Consider the following 20,842-nt stretch of genomic DNA (forward strand, 5'->3'; position numbering starts at 1 on the left):
CAGAAATTCCACTTAACACACTATAAAAACGTAAACACATTTTAAATAAAGATACTGTTGAACAGATGTTCCGATTAGAGTAGACGACTGATAAACCATTTGGAAGCTGCAGATAAACTGAAAAGCCTGATAAATCAGATCAACATAGTGGATGTGATTCACCGGTCACTTTGTAAAGTTAGAATCTCTTGCTTTTTCTTAACCGTTTCCCTGTCTGAATTTTTGAGCTTTGTACACCAGCAGGTTTTTATTTTGGCACAATAAAACGGCTCTACACATTGGTTTAAGGACTACAAATGGTGTGCAATATGTCTCTCCTAAAGGAAAACATGATTTTTTCATTTTTACATAGAAACAAGTATTGATACAATTGGAATTCTAAATGTATCATCAAAAATTTACAATTAAAAAAGTTTTAAAAGAAGACTCAAATGACCGAAACCTATACATTAAAAAACTATCATTGAAGACCTGGACAAATTCAGGACTTTGAGAGCCAGAAAATTAATTATGTGCATAAATCTTAGGAACAAGTAGTCAGTCTGTCTCAAGCAAAACAGTATTAGTTAAGCTGTCCAGCACAAAATGTTACAAATTAAATCCAGCCTACATACAGGACTAGCACAGTGGGTTGTAGTTGGATTATTCCAGGACAATAAAGGGATTTACAGTTTCTGCATTTAACCCATCCCATTGGGGAGCAGTGTGGGATTAAGGGTCTTGCTCAGGGACTCGGAATGAGGGGGACTTCAATTCAATTCAGTTTATTTAAGCACCAGAACATACAGTCAGAAGGTAATCCCTCACACCAAACATGCGACAGTGGAGAGGAAAAACTCCCTTTCAACAGGAAGAAATCTCCAGCAGAACCAGATTCAGTGCGAATGGCAATCTGCTGAGACCGAATGGGGTTCAAGGAGACATACAGAAAGAAGAAACTTGTCAACCAGCTCCACAGGCTGGTTGACAAGTTTCTGACTTGAACTCAGAAACTCCAGGACCCACGCGCAATGCTCTAACCACTAGGCCACCACTCCCCAGCTTAGAGATAGAGGGAAGAAGCTAGACTACCTTGCCTTCGACGATTTCCAAACCCAGTCCATCATTGCCTTGGTTACTGACCGCCAAGAGAACTCCACTGGTTTTGCTGGTTCGAAACTCAAGTGCTATTGATACGTCCAGACCCACTCTATAGGAGGATACTAAAAGGAGAAAAATAATAGATCTTTAGCATTAGTATTTATTTCAAAGATGCATATAAATAGTTTGAACTTTTTTTTTTTTTTGCTTGTTGGCCAACTTTTCTTGCAGTGAACTCACCTGCTTTCAGATATCCAGTGCCATCAAAATAGGTTCCTGTTTCAGTAGCAACAAAACATTGTCCAACCATGTGACTGGAGTTGGGTGCAGACATGTCCAGTTTAAAGTCTTCAATTACTTCAATAGGAACCAGGAAGGAGAGGAAAAATATGTTTTAATTAGATTCACTGCAATTCAACAGAAAAATGTGTTGAATTAAAAAATATGCATTAGTCCATACCTGCTGGAGCTGACCTAGCGCTGACAGGACCTCCGCTCATCATTAAGTTCCGGATACATCCATTAATACTGTAGACAATCTGCAGACAGAAACAAAAAGATTTACATTTATAACTGTATTTATCCCTGCACATTCAGCTGATTGATGTAAAAAAAAATATAAGTACTTACTGGTCCTATGCGTTTTGTGGTGTAATTCTGTGGTAATCCACCAACATACACCATTCCAACCACATCTAAAAGGTCCGCCTGGTTTAGAAAAAAACAGTACAAAAACCTATAAAATGCATTTAGGCAAAACAAAAGGTTCAAAGTTCTTTAATAAAGGCACTTAAGTCTGCCTCAATATCAAAGCTTGATTAGTGAAAGGCAGTGCTTACCGTCTTTGGACTAAACAACTGTTTTGTATATTTACGCTCAACCGCCAGCACAGCTCTCTGCTTGGTACGTTGCACACGGATCTAACCAAACAAGAGAAAAAGCATCAAGCATATTAAACCAAAAAGCAAAAAAGTTTAATGAAAATGCAAAAGGAACAAATTTTAAGCTGCAATATAATAGTGTTCTGCTCTGTGAATGCAACTATAAGCCGCCCTCACTACATTTTTTGAAAAAACTAGAAACGTACATATATAAGCCCCACCAGGCTATAGGCTGCTGATATCTACTGAACTGTCTCCCACCAAACCTGTAGGGTGAGCTTTACATATAGCCCCTGAAGTCGGGACGAAGTTAGCTTGTTGGCTCGCAGCAGTAAGAGGTTCAACTGAAAGATGGGGCTTCGCCAACTCTTTATTTCAGTTCTGCAGGTGTTAAGCCCAGTCTCTGCATTGGTTGGGCAGCTTTAATGAGGCAAATGTCAAAATTTGTGAATTTGGGACATTTGTACTCAATCGTGCCAGCTGCTAGCATGTTGTTTTGCTAAATGAAAATTATCCCCTTATTCTTTAATTTCCAACTTTGACTCCCCCCCCCCCCCCGGCAGTTAGGAAAAATCCACAGAGAAGCCGCACCTTCTTATAAGCAACATGGTTTATGTTCATGTTGCATATGTAATAAGATATAAATGTAATACACACAGACATACATATACATATACACATATATATATATATAAAGCATAGAGAGACTTACATTGTGCCAGTTACCATCATTTATGGAGAAGGGAACGCAACCAGAAATGTTTCCATGACCAAGATCGTAACCAAGACAAGCTTGTCCCTCCTTGATCTACAAGCAGAGAAAAATAATAGTAAACATGACAAGAACTTTGTACAATATACTGCAGCTTTTTTGTCTTCAAGTCTTCTGCATTGTCTAATGATGGTATTTTATCTGTGTGCTTAGAACTCTAATATCCTATTGACTTCAAGAATATAAACTCTTAATCTGATTGACTGCATTAGAACAAAATAACTATACCTGGATGGAAACAAAGTCTGCGTGGTTTATTCTCGCCATATAGAGCACAAGGCCAGAAAGCTCTTTTGTCCTCAGCTCAAACTCCAACAGCAGCCTAAGACAAAGCATACAAGCAGACATTTTCGTTTGAATCCATTTACTCTTCAGCGTTCACAATAAAATCTATCCAAAATGCTTTTTGTGTATTTGGGTAAGATTTTACTTGCACACATTTAATGATTTCAATATTATCTCATTTTGAATGGCGAAGAAGGGTTAGTTGTTGGGATTTTACCAGATTGTGGAGGATTAGAATGTTGATCTGACAGATTAGAGAGATGATGGGACATTATGTCTACTGCTTTTTGTGCCTTTTATTTGGTTTTATTTTCATCCCTTTCTTGGAGCTTACACCACCTCTTAGATATTGGGCACGAAAAATGCTGTTTTTAAGGATTTCCATAGATCGTATTGTTTTGAATGTAGCATTAGATGGAGCCATTCCTGTCAAGTTTTGGATTTAAAAATAAGAAACATTTGATGAAATCAGCTGCATGTTGCCCCAGTGAAGCTCCAGTATCCATTACACTGTGCTTTCTTTCTACATTTCTTAAATCTCTACCTAGTTCAGTGCACTTGAATATAATTAATAGCTCATTACCATGCCTCTGCAGAATATGATGCTACTCTGAGGAGGTTATACAGCGATTAATTCAGCTCTGTAGAATTTATTTCTTACAAGGAATGAGTCAGTCTTATCAAATTTATCTTCAAGATTAATAGTTTCCTGACTCATACATCCAAAACATACACACCACTGGCTCTTTTGGACTTGAGGACATTTTTGGATAATAGTATATTCCTTCTATATTACTGTAACAACAAAGTATGTCATCATTTTGCCCATTATCAATTTCAAAATGACCACAGCAAAGATATAAAAAAAGGATTTGTTCTTATTTTTTGGCCTAAGTCCACTGTTAAGGTAATATATATATATATATATATATATATATATATATATATATATATATTTAAAATGACTTAAAAGTGTAATAACTGCAGCCAGTGCTGTAACATAACGAATACAGTAAATACCAATATATTTCTTGGAAATTAAATATTCTTTTTGACTGGACACTGATTTAAAGTCCAGGATTTTTCTTTTTTACTATTCTTTTGGTTATCACATAAAATGCCACTGCAATACAATGAATGTTGTGGTCGTAATAAGACAAAATTGAAATCTTAAGGGAATGAATACTTTTGTAGGACAGTGTCAGTGCTAAGGACAGGAAGGTTGAACATTTGCAAAACAAAAAGCAACAAGTAAGACACTAAAATAGATGCAATTTCTCCTTTCTTAGATAAAACAAAACAAACGTTTGCTTTGTGTCTAGAGAGTGGCTCTAAACCTTGCAGGTTTCCACCATAAATGCACACGCATAAAGGGACTACATTTATGATCAGTCAACTTGTTTATTTTTTCAAGATTTCAGACCACTGACCATTTTTATGTGTTTATAGGAATCTTATCCAGTCAAAACCCATCTCTCACTGGGTTTGCATTTTTTACATGTAACATTTGACAAGTAGATATCTGTGGGGTTATTTAACCATTTCTTGCTTGTTCTGAGAGTTAATACCCTCAGAACAAGCAATGTTGCTTCTTGTTCTGTTAGATGTGAACGTTTGTTAAAAAAGAAATTCATGCATGTGAAAAAAGAAAACAAAATACCCAGAAAATGATGATTAACTTCAAAACTTACTTCTCTCTGACTTTAGTGTCATCAAAGGCGAAGCTCATGTGACTATTCCTGGTCAGTCCAAACTGATATGCCTTTTCGAGTGATGTCGGGGCCACAGCTGATGCACACGAGTCCTGGAGATTGGACATAACATGTCAGCTCCACTGACAGGGTCTCACAACACTGCACCCATTTCCTCCTGTCAACAGGAGCCTTAGCACCTGGGTTCAACACTTGCGAATCACACTAATTGGGTCCCTTCTTCTGAAATGGAAGTAACAGAAGCATTTGTGGGTCAACATTGGTTATAAAACAGCTTTTTATACAGTTAATATCTTAGATTGACTGTCAGCTAGAACCGCTTAGGATGAATGCACACAAAAATATTAAATTTACCATCCTGACCATCATATAGTACAATTAGCAACCTGAATAGTGACAGTAATGGTATTGTTTTAACAACTTACTTTTTTGTTATTTGGTACCTTAAGCTTTCTGACAAGTTCTACACATTTTTTCTTTATTTCATGAACAAAATTACTTATATTTTAAAATTAACTATGTTTTCCCAATGGTGTTTGTTCAGCAGTTTTCTTGAATTAATATTCTCTTTTAGTTATCCCAAATTGCAGCTCTGCTTTTCACCACAAGGTGTCATTGCTGTAACTTTCTAACCATCTTCCTCCCTTGTACTTCTTTTTAAATTCTGTCTCCTTGTTTAAACTTTCTGCTTTTAAAGAGTTTTATCTGGATCTGTCCCCACTTTTAACAAAAAAAAAAAAAAAAAGAATCCCTTTTGAAGAATATCTAACCTCTCCTCTGTGGCTGTTAAGCATTTCTATGTTCCTGCTTTCCAATTTCCTTATCTTTGTAATCGACAGAAATGTTCTCTTTTTGTATCTGCCATCTTTTTTCTTTCCTTCCCCCATCCTGCGTCCCATTCCAAAACCTTTCTTAAGTACCAACAGCTTTCTCTACAATATACTAAACTAGTTTTGCGTTGGTTATAGAGCACCATTTTCTTTAACCATATAAACTTTCTCAATTTCTTTGAACAAACACATACCTTATATTTAATTAACCTTTATCAAAGCAATGTTATATGCATACTAATTCAGTCTGACTCAATAAGTTGCTACTACTACCACTTGAAGTCTTTTGAGGATATATTTTTTCAACAAAACTTTACACATCTAAGGACTGAAATTTTTACCAAGTCTTCTTTACAAAATAGCTTATGCTCAGACTGTATGAAGAGAATCTTTCAACACATATTTAAAGATTTGACACAGATCTTAGTCACTGATTTGATTGCAGCAGAAACTCAAGCTTTATGGTTGTGCTGCCATAGAAGTTATTTTTAATTACGTAGGATTAGGTCACCTTTGTATGGTGGTAGAGCTCAGAAATTAATGACTGTAGGGATCTATAAAATCTATATCCTGCAAACTTATACAATATTATTTATATAATTATTTATGTAACTACTTTACTTTGACCAAAACAAACTTAGACCAAGTGCAGGACAGAGTGCCCAAAAAAGGAGAAGACAGAGATGAGGTGAGCAACGTTCTGGAGCTCAGACAGCTGCAGCGGAAGAAAGAGCTCCATAACCGGGAAGAAACAACCACCTCTGCCTTCCACTGGTACCTCTAAGGAACCACAGTAGTGACTCAGGAGGAACACATTAATGGATCTGATTAGTTTGCCAGGCAAACAGAGCTCTGAAGGTGAAGAGGGGCTGTGGCCGACCATGAGGAGGACCATCGTCCTGATCTGTGCATCTCTAATGTAAACATTCCTCGTCATAAATTGACAAAGTTGATGCTGACATGTGAAGATGCGGGGGCGGTTTGGGTCGCTGCAGTTTGACCAATACGTGTTGCTAAAAATTTCACATTGCAGCTTTAAATATTGTGCCCCATAGTGTTTTACAGCTTTGTTTAATCGTTCCTCTCTTGTTACTTTCAATAATGGCTTTCTTCTTGCCATTTGTACATGAAGTGAGAAAGTTTTGGAGTGTACAAGAAAAAGGTTTTCTGTAAACAGGCCAACAATTAACCCATATCCTACTTTTCTGATAAATGCTTTGCTCCATACTTAAAAACTGAAATGGATGAATTCATCTTGTGAAGTTTGCAATGCATCCTTTACTTTTCATGTTCGCTGTATATCAATCTTTTGGATATTCAAAGCTTGGGATGTGGATTTACCTACATCTTAAACCTCCTGTAATCCTTTTCACTAATAAACTCCTAAAACATCTGATGTGCTCCTTATAGCCAATGATGCCATTTCTCTCAAATAAACCCTGGAATTCTCCTTAGAACAACAGTCTTTACACAGATTGGATGATACACAGACTGTTATTATCTGAAATCATTTGGTTGCAAATGATTTTATTTAAAGGTTAGAGTAAATTTTACCAAATAAAAATCTACACCACATGCTATTTGTATAAACATTATGAAACCATTATCAGTTTGTTTTGTGTTCAATATTATGCACCTATTTATGCTGCTAAAATTACATTTAACTTCGTGGTTGTGAAGAATTTTGAACAATTTGGGGAGAAACTGCAGGTAATAACTATATTATTAAAAGATGCAGCTAATTTTCTTTCATCCTTTGGATGTATGAGAGAAACATAAAATAGAATTAAAGAGTATATGTCTCAGTGGCTAACCCTCTTGTTCTTTTTCAGGTAAAGACATCCCCTGCTTGTGACCTTGCTTTGTTACAGCTGACTCTCACCTCTTATCTCATTCTGTCCTCATATTTGCTGCTCCTCCTCTTCAACCCCCTTTTCATTTTGCTTTCTTATGTTCCCCGTCTAACAAAAAGGAGACGTCACTTTTTCAGAAATCCTTCTCCTTCGATTCTTTCTGAGCTCTAGTCCTCCATCTTTCCATTAAGCCAACAAAAGACCAGCAACGCTCTGTTCAGAAAGACTCTCCCTCTTTTTATCATTTCCTCCAAGGCTGTACCTTTTTTGTCTACTCTGTCTTCTTCCTTCTATCCTCTTTCATCCTTCCTTCTTGTCCATTCTGCATCTTCCCATTAAGCTAACAATAGAAATGCAGCTTTTCTGTTCAGCCCTGTCATTGGAGGTCACACCAATAGAATCAGAAAACATTTAATCAGAAGTGCGTGTACTGTATGCACATAAGCATGTAGAAGACCTTCCAACACAGGACAGCAGGATTCGGAGGAAATTATTGAGCATCTACATACTCTGCAAAGAGTTTAAATGTTTTTCTTTAGAATTTTATAAATATAATTGATATCCAGAAATTTACAATTTAGGATAAATAAGTACATTTATATAACCTGAATGGCTATTCAGCAGACATGCCTTGTGAAAAAGCAAACATTGGTTCTCCTCCCATTTGCTATCCATTGTTAATGTTTTGATTAAATTTGGTTATAGAGCTTGTTTGAAATTGAGAATTGTATAACATTAGTTATCAGTGTCACTTTTCTCATGAAAACAGAGGAAGGAAAAGCAATGTGGGCTTCAACACAAATAAATGGCAGCACATTGGGGATCGATAAGACTGATTCTAAAATAAGTGTCATCCTTAAGGGAAAAACCTTAACGGTTGATCTCTAGTCTTTATGTACTTCCCTATCCTTTGAAAATCAAAAACAAAAAAACATCTATATCAGTGGTTCTCGATCCTGGTCCTTTAGTACCGATGCCTTTATTTGCAGTGAGGAAAATAAGTATTTGAACACCCTACTATCTCCGACTTAGAAATGGGAGTCATATGAGACCAAAATAGAACCTTTAAATTAACTGTGTTTGGAGGAAGAAGAATGATGACACCATCCCTACAGTGAAGCATAGGGTTGGTAGTATCATGCTTTGGGGGTCTTTTTCTGCACATGGGACAGAGTGACTGCACTAATAAAGAATGAATGACCGGGGCCATGTATTGCGAGATTTTGGGGAACAACCTCCTCCCCTCATTTAGAGCATTGAAAATGTATGGAGGCTGGGTCTTCCAAAATGACAATGACTCGGAGAACACAGCCAGGATAACCAAGGAGTGGCTCTGGAAGAAGCATATCAAAGTTCTGATGTGGCCTAGCCAATCTCCAGACCTAATCCCAATAGAGAATCTTTAGATGGCTCTCAAACTCTGTTTCTCAGCGACAGCCCAGCAACCTGACTGATCTAGAGAATATCTGCGTGGAGCAGGGGGCCAAAATCTCTACTACAATGTGTGCAAACCTGGTGAAAAACGACAGGAAATGTCTGACCTCTGGCTACTGTACCAAATATTAACCTTGACTTTCTCGGGTTTTCAAATACTTATTTGCTGCTGTATGATAAAAATAAATCGTTTAAAAAAAAAAAAAATATCACACATTATGATTTCTGTATATTCTTTTTCTGATTCTGTCTGACAGTGGACATGCACCTACGATGACAATTGCAGACCCCTCCATGATTTTTAAGTGAGAGAACTTGCAAATTAGCAGGGTGTTAAAATACTTATTTTCCTCACTGGTAACACATTTAACAACAAAAAATGTTTCCAAAGTGCTATGCATGAAAACAAACAAAAAGCCACAAGCCACACAAAAATGCAGTAAGAGTTTAAAACAAATAAATAAAAAGGGCACAGAGGACCACACAATTACGCTATGTTAAAGCCTTGGTCTTAAGACGAGGCTTAAAACACTCCACTGTGGAGGCTCTTCGTATATGGAGGAGCAAAGTATTCCTAAGTGTTGGGCCAACTACAGAAAAGGCTCTGTCCCCTCTGGTTTTTAAGCCTCGTCTTAGGCATTATTAGCTGAACATGGCCCTCAGACCTCAGAGCATGTGCCGGAGAGTAAATCTGAATGAGGTTGGTACTGTATTGAGGAGCCATCTGGAGGCTTCTAAGATCATGCAATGATTTGAATCAAAATGCTCCAACAGAGAGATGTCTAAAGCATCAAGGTGAATGGTACTTGAGGTGCAGGTTTGAGAATCACTGATCTAAAATAAATCTATCCAAACATAAATAATCATTGCAAGTTTGCCAGATGGCTACTGGTTTTATTTAATGGCTAATGTTCAGGGTACATCCTGGAAAAAAAAAAAAAAAAAAAAAAAACACATTCTCACAATGGCCAGCAAAGACACACATGGAGCAGACAAACAACCAGGGACAGTTCAGAGTGCCTAAGTAACATTAATTTTTTATAGTCCTTAAAGGCCAGACACAGGGAAAAAGTCACAATTGGGTTTTAAACTGCTGACTTTATTGCTGCGAGGTAGTGGTGTCGATTATACAGCTGTCAAATCAGCCCTATATACAGTTAAGCCCAAAAGTGTTCATACTCTTAGCAGATTTTAATTGATATATATTTTCATTTAAACTACAGCCAAGAAAAATTTTTTTAATCATTTTTTAAAAGATTTTTTATCATCATTTCATTTATGTTTGCAAAGAAATACTGCCTTACTCTTAAGTTACGTTGAATATTTTCCCATCAATTTCTTCCGATTATGCTTTGTAGAATTAGGAAAGTATCCCTAATGCTATAGAAGTACAGACAGGAAAATACAGAACCTAAATTTTAAAGGATTTCTGTAAACATACTGTAAATGCATAGCACTTTGGAAAAATTTTTTGTTGTTAAATGTGTTACCAGTGAGGAAAATAAGTATTTTAACACCCTGCTAATTTGCAAGTTCTCTCACTTAAAAATCATGGAGGGGTCTGCAATTGTCATCGTAGGTGCATGTGGGCGTAATATCAATATTTTTATTAAATGTGGAGTGACCGTGCAATAATAACCAGCATGTTAAATTTATTTTTTTTAAAAAGCATTGAAACTGTATTTTTCTAGTTATTTTAACCTAAGTCTGTAAAATTTTTGTTCCATTCGACATATACACATACACTTATATCGGCTTTAAAAAGGGGCGGAGATCCAAAAAGGGAGAGAAAACCTTTGAGATAGATTTATGGTTGAAGCTGTTTTTATAAAAATGTTGCCAAATATACTATTAATATAGATTAAGAGAAGTATGCATTAGTTTGTGAGTGAGTGTATACCGGGTCTATAATGGGATCCAGTTTAGCAGTGGGTGTTGCTACAGCAGCAGGCGAGATGGGTGTGGCAGCAGCTGGGACAGGGGGTGTGGCCTCCTGCAGGTTAGCCGTAAGAATAGAAAGAGTTTAATGACAGCCACAGAGTAGAAGCAGAAAAAGCACAAACAGCAAATGGAAGCAATGTCATTAGGAAATGTCAAAAAGCTTATTGCTAAATCGAGACAGAAATAAAAAAAAAATAATAATTCCAATATAATAAGCACATTTTTAACTAAAATAACCCATAGGACAATTGACTGATTGAAGGAAACTGTAAAGATCTCTGTAACAACGTGAAAAAATTGGTTTATCAGAATTTCACATAGCACAAAAAGCTTCCTTTTATCTTAATTATGTTAAAGGGTACATCTGCAACTGTGCAGTGGTGTCAAAAAGGTGTCTTAGGTATAAAATTTGCCATTACTGAATAATATTTAGCAAAAAAAAGTGGATATTTGTTTATTAAATGAAAATTGTGAATTTATAATTACCCCCAGCTTTGTATAAATGTTATTTGAGGTGTGACCTGAAGCGAACAATTAACAGAGTTGGCTGAGTGATCAATGGGGCTGAAAAAAAATGCAAAACAGTAACCTCTATTTTCCTGTCGTAGAAACAAAAAATATATCAGTCAATAAAGAAATGTAACACATGGTGGATGGAGCAATAGATATAATGAATTAGAGGCAGGTGAATCAGGCAGGTGTCTGCTTAGCAGTGAAAGGAGATACCATGTTTTGTAAAGCCCGGGACACACTGTGCAATATTTTTAATCGTTGCTTGCAGCCCCAACTAAAATTGTGCGAACCATCTGCATAGTTCAAAGGTTAACAAGTGGCTATGAACGATCTCAGAATGTACACACCGACGCTCGGACTGCTCACATCCTCAGTGACAGGTATGAGTCCTGAACAATCCCAACATGCAAAGCAATAAATAGAGGTAGTTTGTAATAGATAAAGGTTTACTTCCGGCCGATTCTCAATTCATAAGAATGCAAGTATGTACTCCTCTTGCCCATATGTGACTCCTCTCCAAGTCACATATGGGCAAGAACACAGGAAGTAAGTACTGTGAGAGAACGGGAGCACGTAGAACAAATCTGTGTGAATTGGAACATCGGCTCATCTGGATATGCATTTTACATCATATTAATAATAATTTTTTTCAATTTTTTTTAGTATGGTAATAATCATTAAACTGTGCAGCTATCTGCACTTGTATTGAATATACAATACCTTATTTAAATGTTATCATTTTATGGTATTCCAGCAAGTATTTTGCAAATAAACAGTCATAATCAGTCAGATAAATGGAAATCAGATGAACATTTTGCCAAATAAGAAACAAAAAAAACTGCCAACGGAGCCAGCGGTACGTACTTCACACACAATCTGGCTGTGGTTAGCCTTGGAGGTCTGCTGGTTACCATGGTCATTTCAAGGTTGAAACATTTTTTTAAATTACATACTAAATCAATAAAGGGGCCATAAAGTAAAGCTAAAAATTATACTTTTCTCACTTCAAATTATCTTAAAACGTACTTTTGTAGACCGATAGCAGCAGAACTTTTAACTTGTACTCTGCCACAGTGCATGCTGGGACAGCTGTCAGTCTGAAGAATGCACAAGTCTGCTCTAATGCCTGCTTGGTGAAGAGGGAGGGGCGAGAACAACATCCGGGGACTTTGTCGCTTCAACATGTAATTCACTCATGAGGCACGACAAAATCTTTAACCGGTTTGATTTTCTTGCGACCCACGATTTCTGATCGGGAGCTCCTGACCCCCTTGTAAATTACACTGAGCACAATTTGGCCGAGTCAACCCTATCCTTAAACTTGTTGCATTACAGGAAAATCGTCTCAAAAATCGCACAGTGTATGCAGGGCTTGAGAAAAGAGCTTAAAGCGGGCAGTTATAGAGAAGAAAGGGGGAGGACCAAGATATGACCCCAGAGCATCCTACAAGAAGAGGGGCCGGGTTGGAAAGAAATGATAAAGCATTAACTGCACTCTTAATACAAACCCAGTGTGTTGCCTTCAAGACTATAGTACTGTGATCCACAGTATAAAACAAACAAACAAAGCTGGGGGCTGCAGGAGTTGTTTGTTAAAAAGGATGTCAATAAAAATGCACATTATTAGAACCAGACTGGAAACAGAATGACATTAGTCTTCAAAGGAGCCTTCAAAATAATAATAGAAATTCACTCCTTTATCTTTGGAATGACTTTGAGATTAATGTAGTTAAAATGATTATTTGTGTTATTGCCTCAAAACAAAAACATTCTGCAGTTAGGTTAAGTTGACCTTTCAATATTATCACATATGACAGATTTATTATGCTGGATATTTGATAAACATGTGTCATGATTAAAAGCAACACCTTTTGATGATTGGTAATGATCGTTCCTGGGATCTTTGAGTTTAGAAAGTATCCTTTAGGGGAGTCTTTAGAAATGACTGCACAGTAATACTGCTGATATAAACTGATATTGTGAATAAAAAGAGTGCCAAAGATAAAAAAAAAAAAAAAAAAATCAACACAAAGAACAGTTTGATGTGTTTCATACCGAACACCATTTTGGCTCAACAGGAAGAACAGTTGTCTAGCAATCCAAAAGGTTTGGGTGCAAGTCCAGCCTTCTCCTGCTACATGTTGACGTTTCCCTACTGATCACTGAATAAATGTGTGCAAATTTCTGATTGTGAATGGATACATGTGGCTCTAGTGTAAAGTGCTCTGAGTGGTTGATATGACTAAAAGTGCAACAAAAATACTTTCCATTTACGCAGCAATAAAACCATACATTCCAGTCACTAAAGTCTTACAAACTATGCCTTCTCACATTCTGCAGTCTATATCATAAAAGCAACATGCAGCCCATAAAGGAACAAACCCCTGAGTTATAGCTGAGGTGGCACAGTTCTTTAGCTCTTGGCTACATGATCAATGTCCTTTAAGAGGTGTAGTTTAGCAGCAAAGTGAGTATCAGATAACCTGCGGCTAATGCAAGATATTTATTAAAGAGCTCTTGTCTTCCCCAATTCAAAGAGTTTGTATTGAATAGCTCACTGGCTGCCAGGTTCTTAGCATAGCTGCTAAACGTTAGTGCAGAGTGTTTGGCTCCTGTGCGCTCATAAAATATAAATGACATGCACAGTTAGCCTAGCGTAATACTATGGCTCTGCACCGCCTGACAAGCTGCCAAAGGTGGAGTTTAGTGACTCAAGGCTAAAACGACCATAAAGAAGAGTTAATGGGCTGTACAAGTGCTGTGTGATAAATCTCCAGGGAAGCACAGTTTGCCATGGGTGTGTTTCATCAGAAAGAAATAGGATCATGTTTGTGTTTAAGTTACACCTCTAACAGTGAAAAGTAAATAATATAATGGGACTCGGCATCTGTTCATTCCTTCAAATAAGTATAAATTATTTTTCAAATGACATGAGTAAATAAAAATATTATATGGTCATAAAGTATTTAAATGCTGCAATTATAAATGCCCTAGTCTTAAACATGTGGAAAATCGTCATTGATAAACTGAAGTTATCACCTCTAGTGTCTATTCTGCATGTATAGTAAAATTTCTGCCAGTGGCTACTAGTCCAACTGTGTGAATATTCCCACTTACCTCTGGACCACTAGGAGGTGGTGTTCCAGGAGCTGGGGGGACTGTAGGATGGAGTGGTTTTAAATCCATTTTCTTTTCCTCAGTTTTCTCTTCTTCTGGTAGAGGAGGGAGAGGTGGTGGAGGAGCGAGGTTTGGACACTGACCAATTTCAGCATTTTCAAAGGAAACCGGCTGAGAGAAATCTGAGAGACTGAAACATAGACATGCAATTAAAAGGAAGACTACATGGTAAGATGAACAGAGAGAAGCAACATAACAGGATAAGACACTCAGACTTTAGATTATTTTCTTAACACAAGAAGCACTTTACAGTTCAACAATTCATTGTTTCTTAGATTTATAGTAATTCTTGATGGGCATTTTTAAATTCTTTTAATATATATTAAAAATTGTTCTCATTATTTGTATTTTTTTATTTCAATACGCCATACATTTATATAAAAACAATAATTTAGAAACAATTGTCAACATTCCTTTATCCCATTTATTTGTATCATTTGTCTAATTGTCAGATTGATGTTTTAAGTATGAAATGAGAAGAATCCTACTTGTTTACTTGTTGTTAGGAGTTTAGCATGTTAGGGTACAACTCTCTTATTATTTTTAATGTTATTGGCATCCTTTTCAACCTATTGGTGTTTTAAAGCTGGAATGATTCATCAAAGGCATTTATGTAGTCATGTGTTTGTCAGATAACGCCCCCCCCCCCCAAAAAAAAAAAAAAAAAAAAAAAAAAGTAGTTACCAAAGGTAGTTAATATTTTCAGGAACTTTAATCTGAACATCGCAGTTTACTCCACACTATGTGTGATAGAATTTTAGTTTCTCTTTTTAATTATTTTGTTTTAAACTATAATGGGCTATTAACCACAGAGGCAGAACTTTTGGCTCTGGATGCAGGGTCCACGCTATTCTTATGCCAATGCATCCTCCTCATCACTCCAACAACATGCTGGAAGCACTTTGACAGCAGCTAATTAAACCAGGTGTTCATGAGCAGCTAAGATAAGCAATGCATGATCTTCACACTGATAAATACAGTAGTGTGATCAGAACTCTTGCATACATACACTGAAGCCCCAAACTACAGGTGCTGGTCATAAAATTAGAATATCATGAAAAAGTAGATTGATTTCAGTAATTCCATTTAAAAAGTGAAACTTGTATATTATATTCATACATTACATACAAACTCATATATTTCAGATGTTTATTTTGTTTAATTTTGATGATTACAAATGACAACAAATGAAAATCTCAAATTCATCATATCAGAAAATTAGAATATTACTGAAGACCAATAAAAACAAAGGATTTATAGAAATGTTGGCCAACTGAAAAGTATGAACATGAAAAGTATGAGCATGTACAGCACTCAGTATTTAGTTGGGCCTCCTTTGGCCTGTATTACTGCAGCAATGCGGCGTGGCATGGAGTCGATCAGTCTGTGGCACTGCTCAGGTGTTATGATAGCCCAGGTTGCTCTAATAGTGGCTTTTAGCTCTTCTGAATTGTTGGGTCTGGTGTATTGCATCTTCTTCTTCACAATACCCCATAGATTTTCTATGGGGTTAAGGTCAGGAGAGTTTGCTGGCCAATTAAGAACAGGGATACCATGGTCCTTCAACCAGGTACTGGTAGCTTTGGCACTGTGTGCAGGTGCCAAGTCCTGTTGGAAAATGAAATCTGCATCTCCAAAAAGTTGGTCAGCTGCAGGAAGCATGAAGTGCTCTAAAACTTCCTGGTATGTGGCTGCGTTGACCCTGGACCTCAGAAAACACAATGGACCAACACCAGCAGATGACATGGCACCCCAAACCATCACTGACTGTGGAAACTTTACACTGGACTTCAAGCAACGTGGATGAAGTGCCTCTCTTCTTTTCCTCCAGACTCTGGGACCTTGATTTCCAAAGGAAATGCAAAATTTACTTTCATCAGAGAACATGACTTTGGACCACTCACCAGCAGTCCAGTCCTGTTTCTCTTTAGCCCAGGCAAGACGCTTCTGACGCTGTCTGTGGTTCAAGAGTGGCTTGACACAAGGAATGCGACAGCAGAAACCCATGTCTTTCATACGTCTGTGTGTGGTGGTTCTTGAAGCACTCACTCCAGCTGCAGTCCACTCTTTGTGAATCTCCCCCACATTTTTGAAGGGGTTTTGTTTCACAATCCTCTCCAGGGTGCGGTTATCTCTCTTGCTTGTACACTTTTTTCGACCACATCTTTTCCTTCCCTTCGCCTCTCTATTAATGTGCTTGGACACTGAGCTCTGTGAACAGCCAGCCTCTTTAGCGATGACCTTTTGTGTCTTGCCCTCCTTGTGCAAGGTGTCGATGGTCGTCTTTTGGACAACTGTCAAGTCAGCAGTCTTCCCCATGATTGTGTAGCCTATAGAACTAGACTGAAAGACCATTTAAAGGCTTTTGCAGGTGGTTTGAGTTAATTAGCTGATTAGAGTGTGGCACCAGGGGCCATCAATTTTGAACCTTTTCACAATATTCTAATTTTCTGATATGATGAATTTGAGATTTTCATTTGTTGTCATTTGTAATCATCAAAATTAAACAAAATAAACATCTGAAATATATGAGTTTGTATGTAATGTATGAATATAATATACAAGTTTCACTTTTTAAATGGAATTACTGAAATCAATCTACTTTTTCATGATATTCTAATTTTATGACCAGCACCTGTACTTATGGTTCTGGCAGATTATACTTCTTTAATATTCTATTTAGTGAAGAACTCTTGACTGGACATGAGACGCTTTTCTCGTAACATTATTTGTAAAAGAAGTAAAAAGTCATAGATGTTTATAAATGTATGTAAAATAGGACAATTAAAAAAATTCAATATTCTAAATAAGCACTGCTGATAATCTTAATTGGTAATACAGAGATTCAACTCTTTGTATAAATTCTTTCAGCATGGTATTATGGTAATTTGTCTTTGCTTATGATTTTAAGTCATGGCTCAGGAGTGGCTCCCTATCCCTGGGTTGAAAATTATTCTAGGCCTTCCAACATAAAAGATGTGGAGCTTATAACCAAAGTGTTTATTGGTAACATTTATAGATCAAACCAAAAATATCTGTAATAATTTTGGCTTGATTACAAAGATCAATATATACCGAAACCCCTGCTGAAGTAAGGCTCCTTTTTATAGGGAAAGACTCACACCTCCAAATTACTACGTGGCTCTCGGCCATATTTAGAGATAAGAAGGGAGCAGTAATGGAAAAAATCTGAATAACTATTCTGGATTTGCAGTTATTCAAAAGATGATATTTAAAAACCAACTTCAATGCTCCGAGCTTCAGTGTGATAAGCTTTAGAGTGATCAGCAAAAAACACACAGATAATGAGTTTTATATTCATGATTTTTACTGCACTCACGGGGGATGGGGGGTGGGCACTGATTAGATTTATCGTGCCTGTGCACTGAAACCTGTTAAAAAATAAGTCTTCCTTGGATGCACACAAGCTTCCTTCCAAACCTTATGGCTGAGGTAACTGTTTAACTAAACTGTTAGAGAGCATCCCCGTGCAGAACCGATACCTGCAGTAAAGATCTGTGTATATTATGGAGAGAAGCATGGAGAAAAAGACAAGTGAAAAAAAAACCCAAACAATTAAATGAGCCCTTACAGATTTACCAGATAACATTTTTTACCAACATGTGTTTTTTTTTTCCTGACTGGAAGCAAAATAAATGTTTTTCTGTGGCCCAGCCAGATTCCAAAATTCAATCAGTGTAAAGAAGTAAAGATCTGGGTTCTGGCAAATAGATCCTCTATAATCAATGAATTCAAGTTCTTCACCAAGGAAAACCAACTAAAATAGAAAAGGAAACTTTCTTTACCAAATTTATAAGAAGGGTTTGACTGCTGGAATGCCAATCAACATTTATACACTGTTTGTTGAGAACCATGTAATGATTTTTGCTTTTCTTTTGAGAAAAGCCAGTTGTATTTCCTATCAGAGACGATGTTTTTGGATGAAATACAATTATTTTGGCTTAACTGAACCTAATTTACAAACACAAAAAGTATCGAAAGCTTAAACTACTTTAAACAATCATGTTTAAATATTTTAGGGGGTCGTGGATATTGCTACTGTGATACTTTTTGTATGACACTTTTAGACAAAACAAATAAAATACCCAGCTGGGTGTAATTTAAGTAATAAAAAAAGTTTTGGATAGCAGAATATTTTTATACTGCTCAGGAATAGACAACAGCTTGCATCAACAGCAGCAGCAATACAGTTTGTGATCTCCTCCAATCATTCATTATCCTATGATTTAGTAATTATTGTTATTATTTTTTTAACGTCTTGAATAAGTGTTTTAGGCAGATATCACATATATGTTTGCCCGGGGGAACCCAAGGAAGGCATGCTAAGAAAAATAAAACAATAATAAAAGGACAGCATCCTCATTGAGTGACAGACTTTATGAAATCCGGATTTAGTTTGGTATCAAAGCACAAAGACCAAAATAAGCCCCCCTGACCAGCCACACTCCACCCCTAGCGAAGAAGGCAAAGCCAGGTCTTTCCCAACCTTAAAAACACAATCTTTTCAAGATGGTTAAATATAATACTCTCGGCATTATTGTCTGCCATGGTTGATGTTTTTCTTCCCGCTTCTGCAACTTCTGCAACCTGCGGCTCCGGAGACACTCTCCAGCAGCTCTTAATAGTGGCTAAAATGTATATAAAGAGCTCAATAATTTACTGTAATATATACCGGTATCAATAGCTTTAGCGTTTTTTATAAGATGGAAAAGAATGAGATTAAAAGAACCAGAAATATGTTTTAAGAGACATTTTTCTATGAATTAGCTTGAAAATTATACGTTTTAACATTTAGAATATATGAATTGATTAATTGAGATCGCAACAACTAATTTCTTACACAAGATTTAAAAAAAAAGGGTTTTGTAGAAAAAGTCATGGTATATTTTGCGGCTCTAAACAACTTTTATTTGGTCGTACTCTGGGCCAAACGGACCTTTGGATATGATAGATTGCAGACCCCTGGCGTGAAAAGACGCATAATAGGGACCTTTGTTGAGTGTTATTGACGTTTAGGTCGGATGAATGTGACTTGGCTTTTCACTAGGGGTGTGGAAAGAAATCCATTTGGTGATATATTGTGATATTCTGCTGCCCAATCTAATATCCATCAGTTCCTAATATCAATTTAAAAAACTTTTTTACCTAAATCAATGAGGGGAAAATGGACTACCTCTGCACCACCACTCTGATAGATGGGGCTATGGAGGTTTTTTACTGTACAGCACATCACCATCTCTGTAGCTGAAGCATTAACAGTGGAAGATGTGAACTGACTCAAACCCCAAACAACATGTATTCTGATGGACATATACAGCACTTACTTTTTATTTTGATAGCTGGGTAAAATATCGCAATATATAGTGATATTGCAATATTGTGATAATATAGTATCGTGACCCAAGTATCCTGAAATTTATTGTATAGCAACACCCAGGCCAATACTCACCCCTACTGTTCACACACACGCCACATTTAAAAAGATCAGATATGTATCGGATTCAGGACCACGTACCCAAGTGGCCTAGGTAACGCTGGAAAAAATCGTATCTGTGTTGTTTATATTGTCATGAGAAGATCAGATACAGTTCTCATATGGGCAAAAAAATGGGATTTGGGTCACTTCAACTTGAACGTAGCCTAAGAGGTCAAGAGAGAGAAATGCCTACCAAAGCATCTGCATCCCCAAACCAACTCAACAAACCTACAGGATCTAAAGCCACACATTTGAGTCTCCCATCAGCTGGGACATGACCCAAATACCAAGACAGATCCACATGGAACAACTAAAGACTCCAAGGCATTCCTTCCAACCAACAATCAGCATTTTCATAACTTAGGAGTTCAGTCTGTTCAAATAAACTGACTTTGTTAAGCCTACTTTAGGTGAGGTTCCTTTGTTTGGATGCAAACTTGGCAAAAGTACCCAGACCATTCAAAGAAATTGATTCTAAGTAGAATTCTTAATTAACTCTAGAGTGATGTGTTTTCAATGCAAAAGTAATTTGACTTTAATTAAAACATATCTATCAAAGAGCTGCTTTTTTCTAAACCATCAAGTCCTATGGAACTTGCAGGACATCTTCCACTTTTTAAAAATTTTGACAACATTACAAAAACAAAAACTACCTACATTGAATTAACCATAAGGTTCCATATGCATCCTTTGAATGGGATGTTGACTCTGTTAGATGTCCGCTCCACCTCTGGTGGAATACCACCAAGGAAAATGTGCCGCAGCCTCATTGGCTGGTCGTTTGGAAGCCCTGCTTCTCTCTTGGGTTCCTCATCCACCTGGACTGCAAAGGACCTGTAAGAGTCCAGACAAACTCAAATATAAATT

General features: G+C 36.9%; 1 protein-coding gene across 5 annotated transcripts in view; it reads right to left on the reverse strand.

The window, feature by feature from the left end:
* Nucleotides 1-20,842, reverse strand: part of lama2 (laminin, alpha 2) — a 185,038-nt gene that overhangs the window by 1,340 nt on the left and 162,856 nt on the right. For 4 of the 5 annotated variants that reach the window (XM_038271300.1, XM_038271297.1, XM_038271298.1 and 1 more), the window contains 11 exons: nucleotides 20,633-20,809; nucleotides 14,419-14,608; nucleotides 10,748-10,840; nucleotides 4,710-4,822; nucleotides 2,962-3,055; nucleotides 2,674-2,769; nucleotides 1,920-2,000; nucleotides 1,711-1,788; nucleotides 1,541-1,619; nucleotides 1,321-1,437; nucleotides 1,072-1,202 (listed from right to left, as the gene is read on the reverse strand). In XM_038271300.1, coding sequence (XP_038127228.1) covers nucleotides 1,072-1,202; nucleotides 1,321-1,437; nucleotides 1,541-1,619; nucleotides 1,711-1,788; nucleotides 1,920-2,000; nucleotides 2,674-2,769; nucleotides 2,962-3,055; nucleotides 4,710-4,822; nucleotides 10,748-10,840; nucleotides 14,419-14,608; nucleotides 20,633-20,809 — 1,249 coding nt within the window. The remainder of the gene's footprint in view (nucleotides 1-1,071; nucleotides 1,203-1,320; nucleotides 1,438-1,540; nucleotides 1,620-1,710; nucleotides 1,789-1,919; nucleotides 2,001-2,673; nucleotides 2,770-2,961; nucleotides 3,056-4,709; nucleotides 4,823-10,747; nucleotides 10,841-14,418; nucleotides 14,609-20,632; nucleotides 20,810-20,842) is intronic. The other variant, XM_038271299.1, reaches the window with a different exon arrangement.

Source organism: Cyprinodon tularosa, unplaced genomic scaffold, assembly GCF_016077235.1.
Source record: "Cyprinodon tularosa strain WSP-4 unplaced genomic scaffold, ASM1607723v1 ctg799, whole genome shotgun sequence".
In the NCBI taxonomy this organism is placed as follows: domain Eukaryota; kingdom Metazoa; phylum Chordata; class Actinopteri; order Cyprinodontiformes; family Cyprinodontidae; genus Cyprinodon; species Cyprinodon tularosa.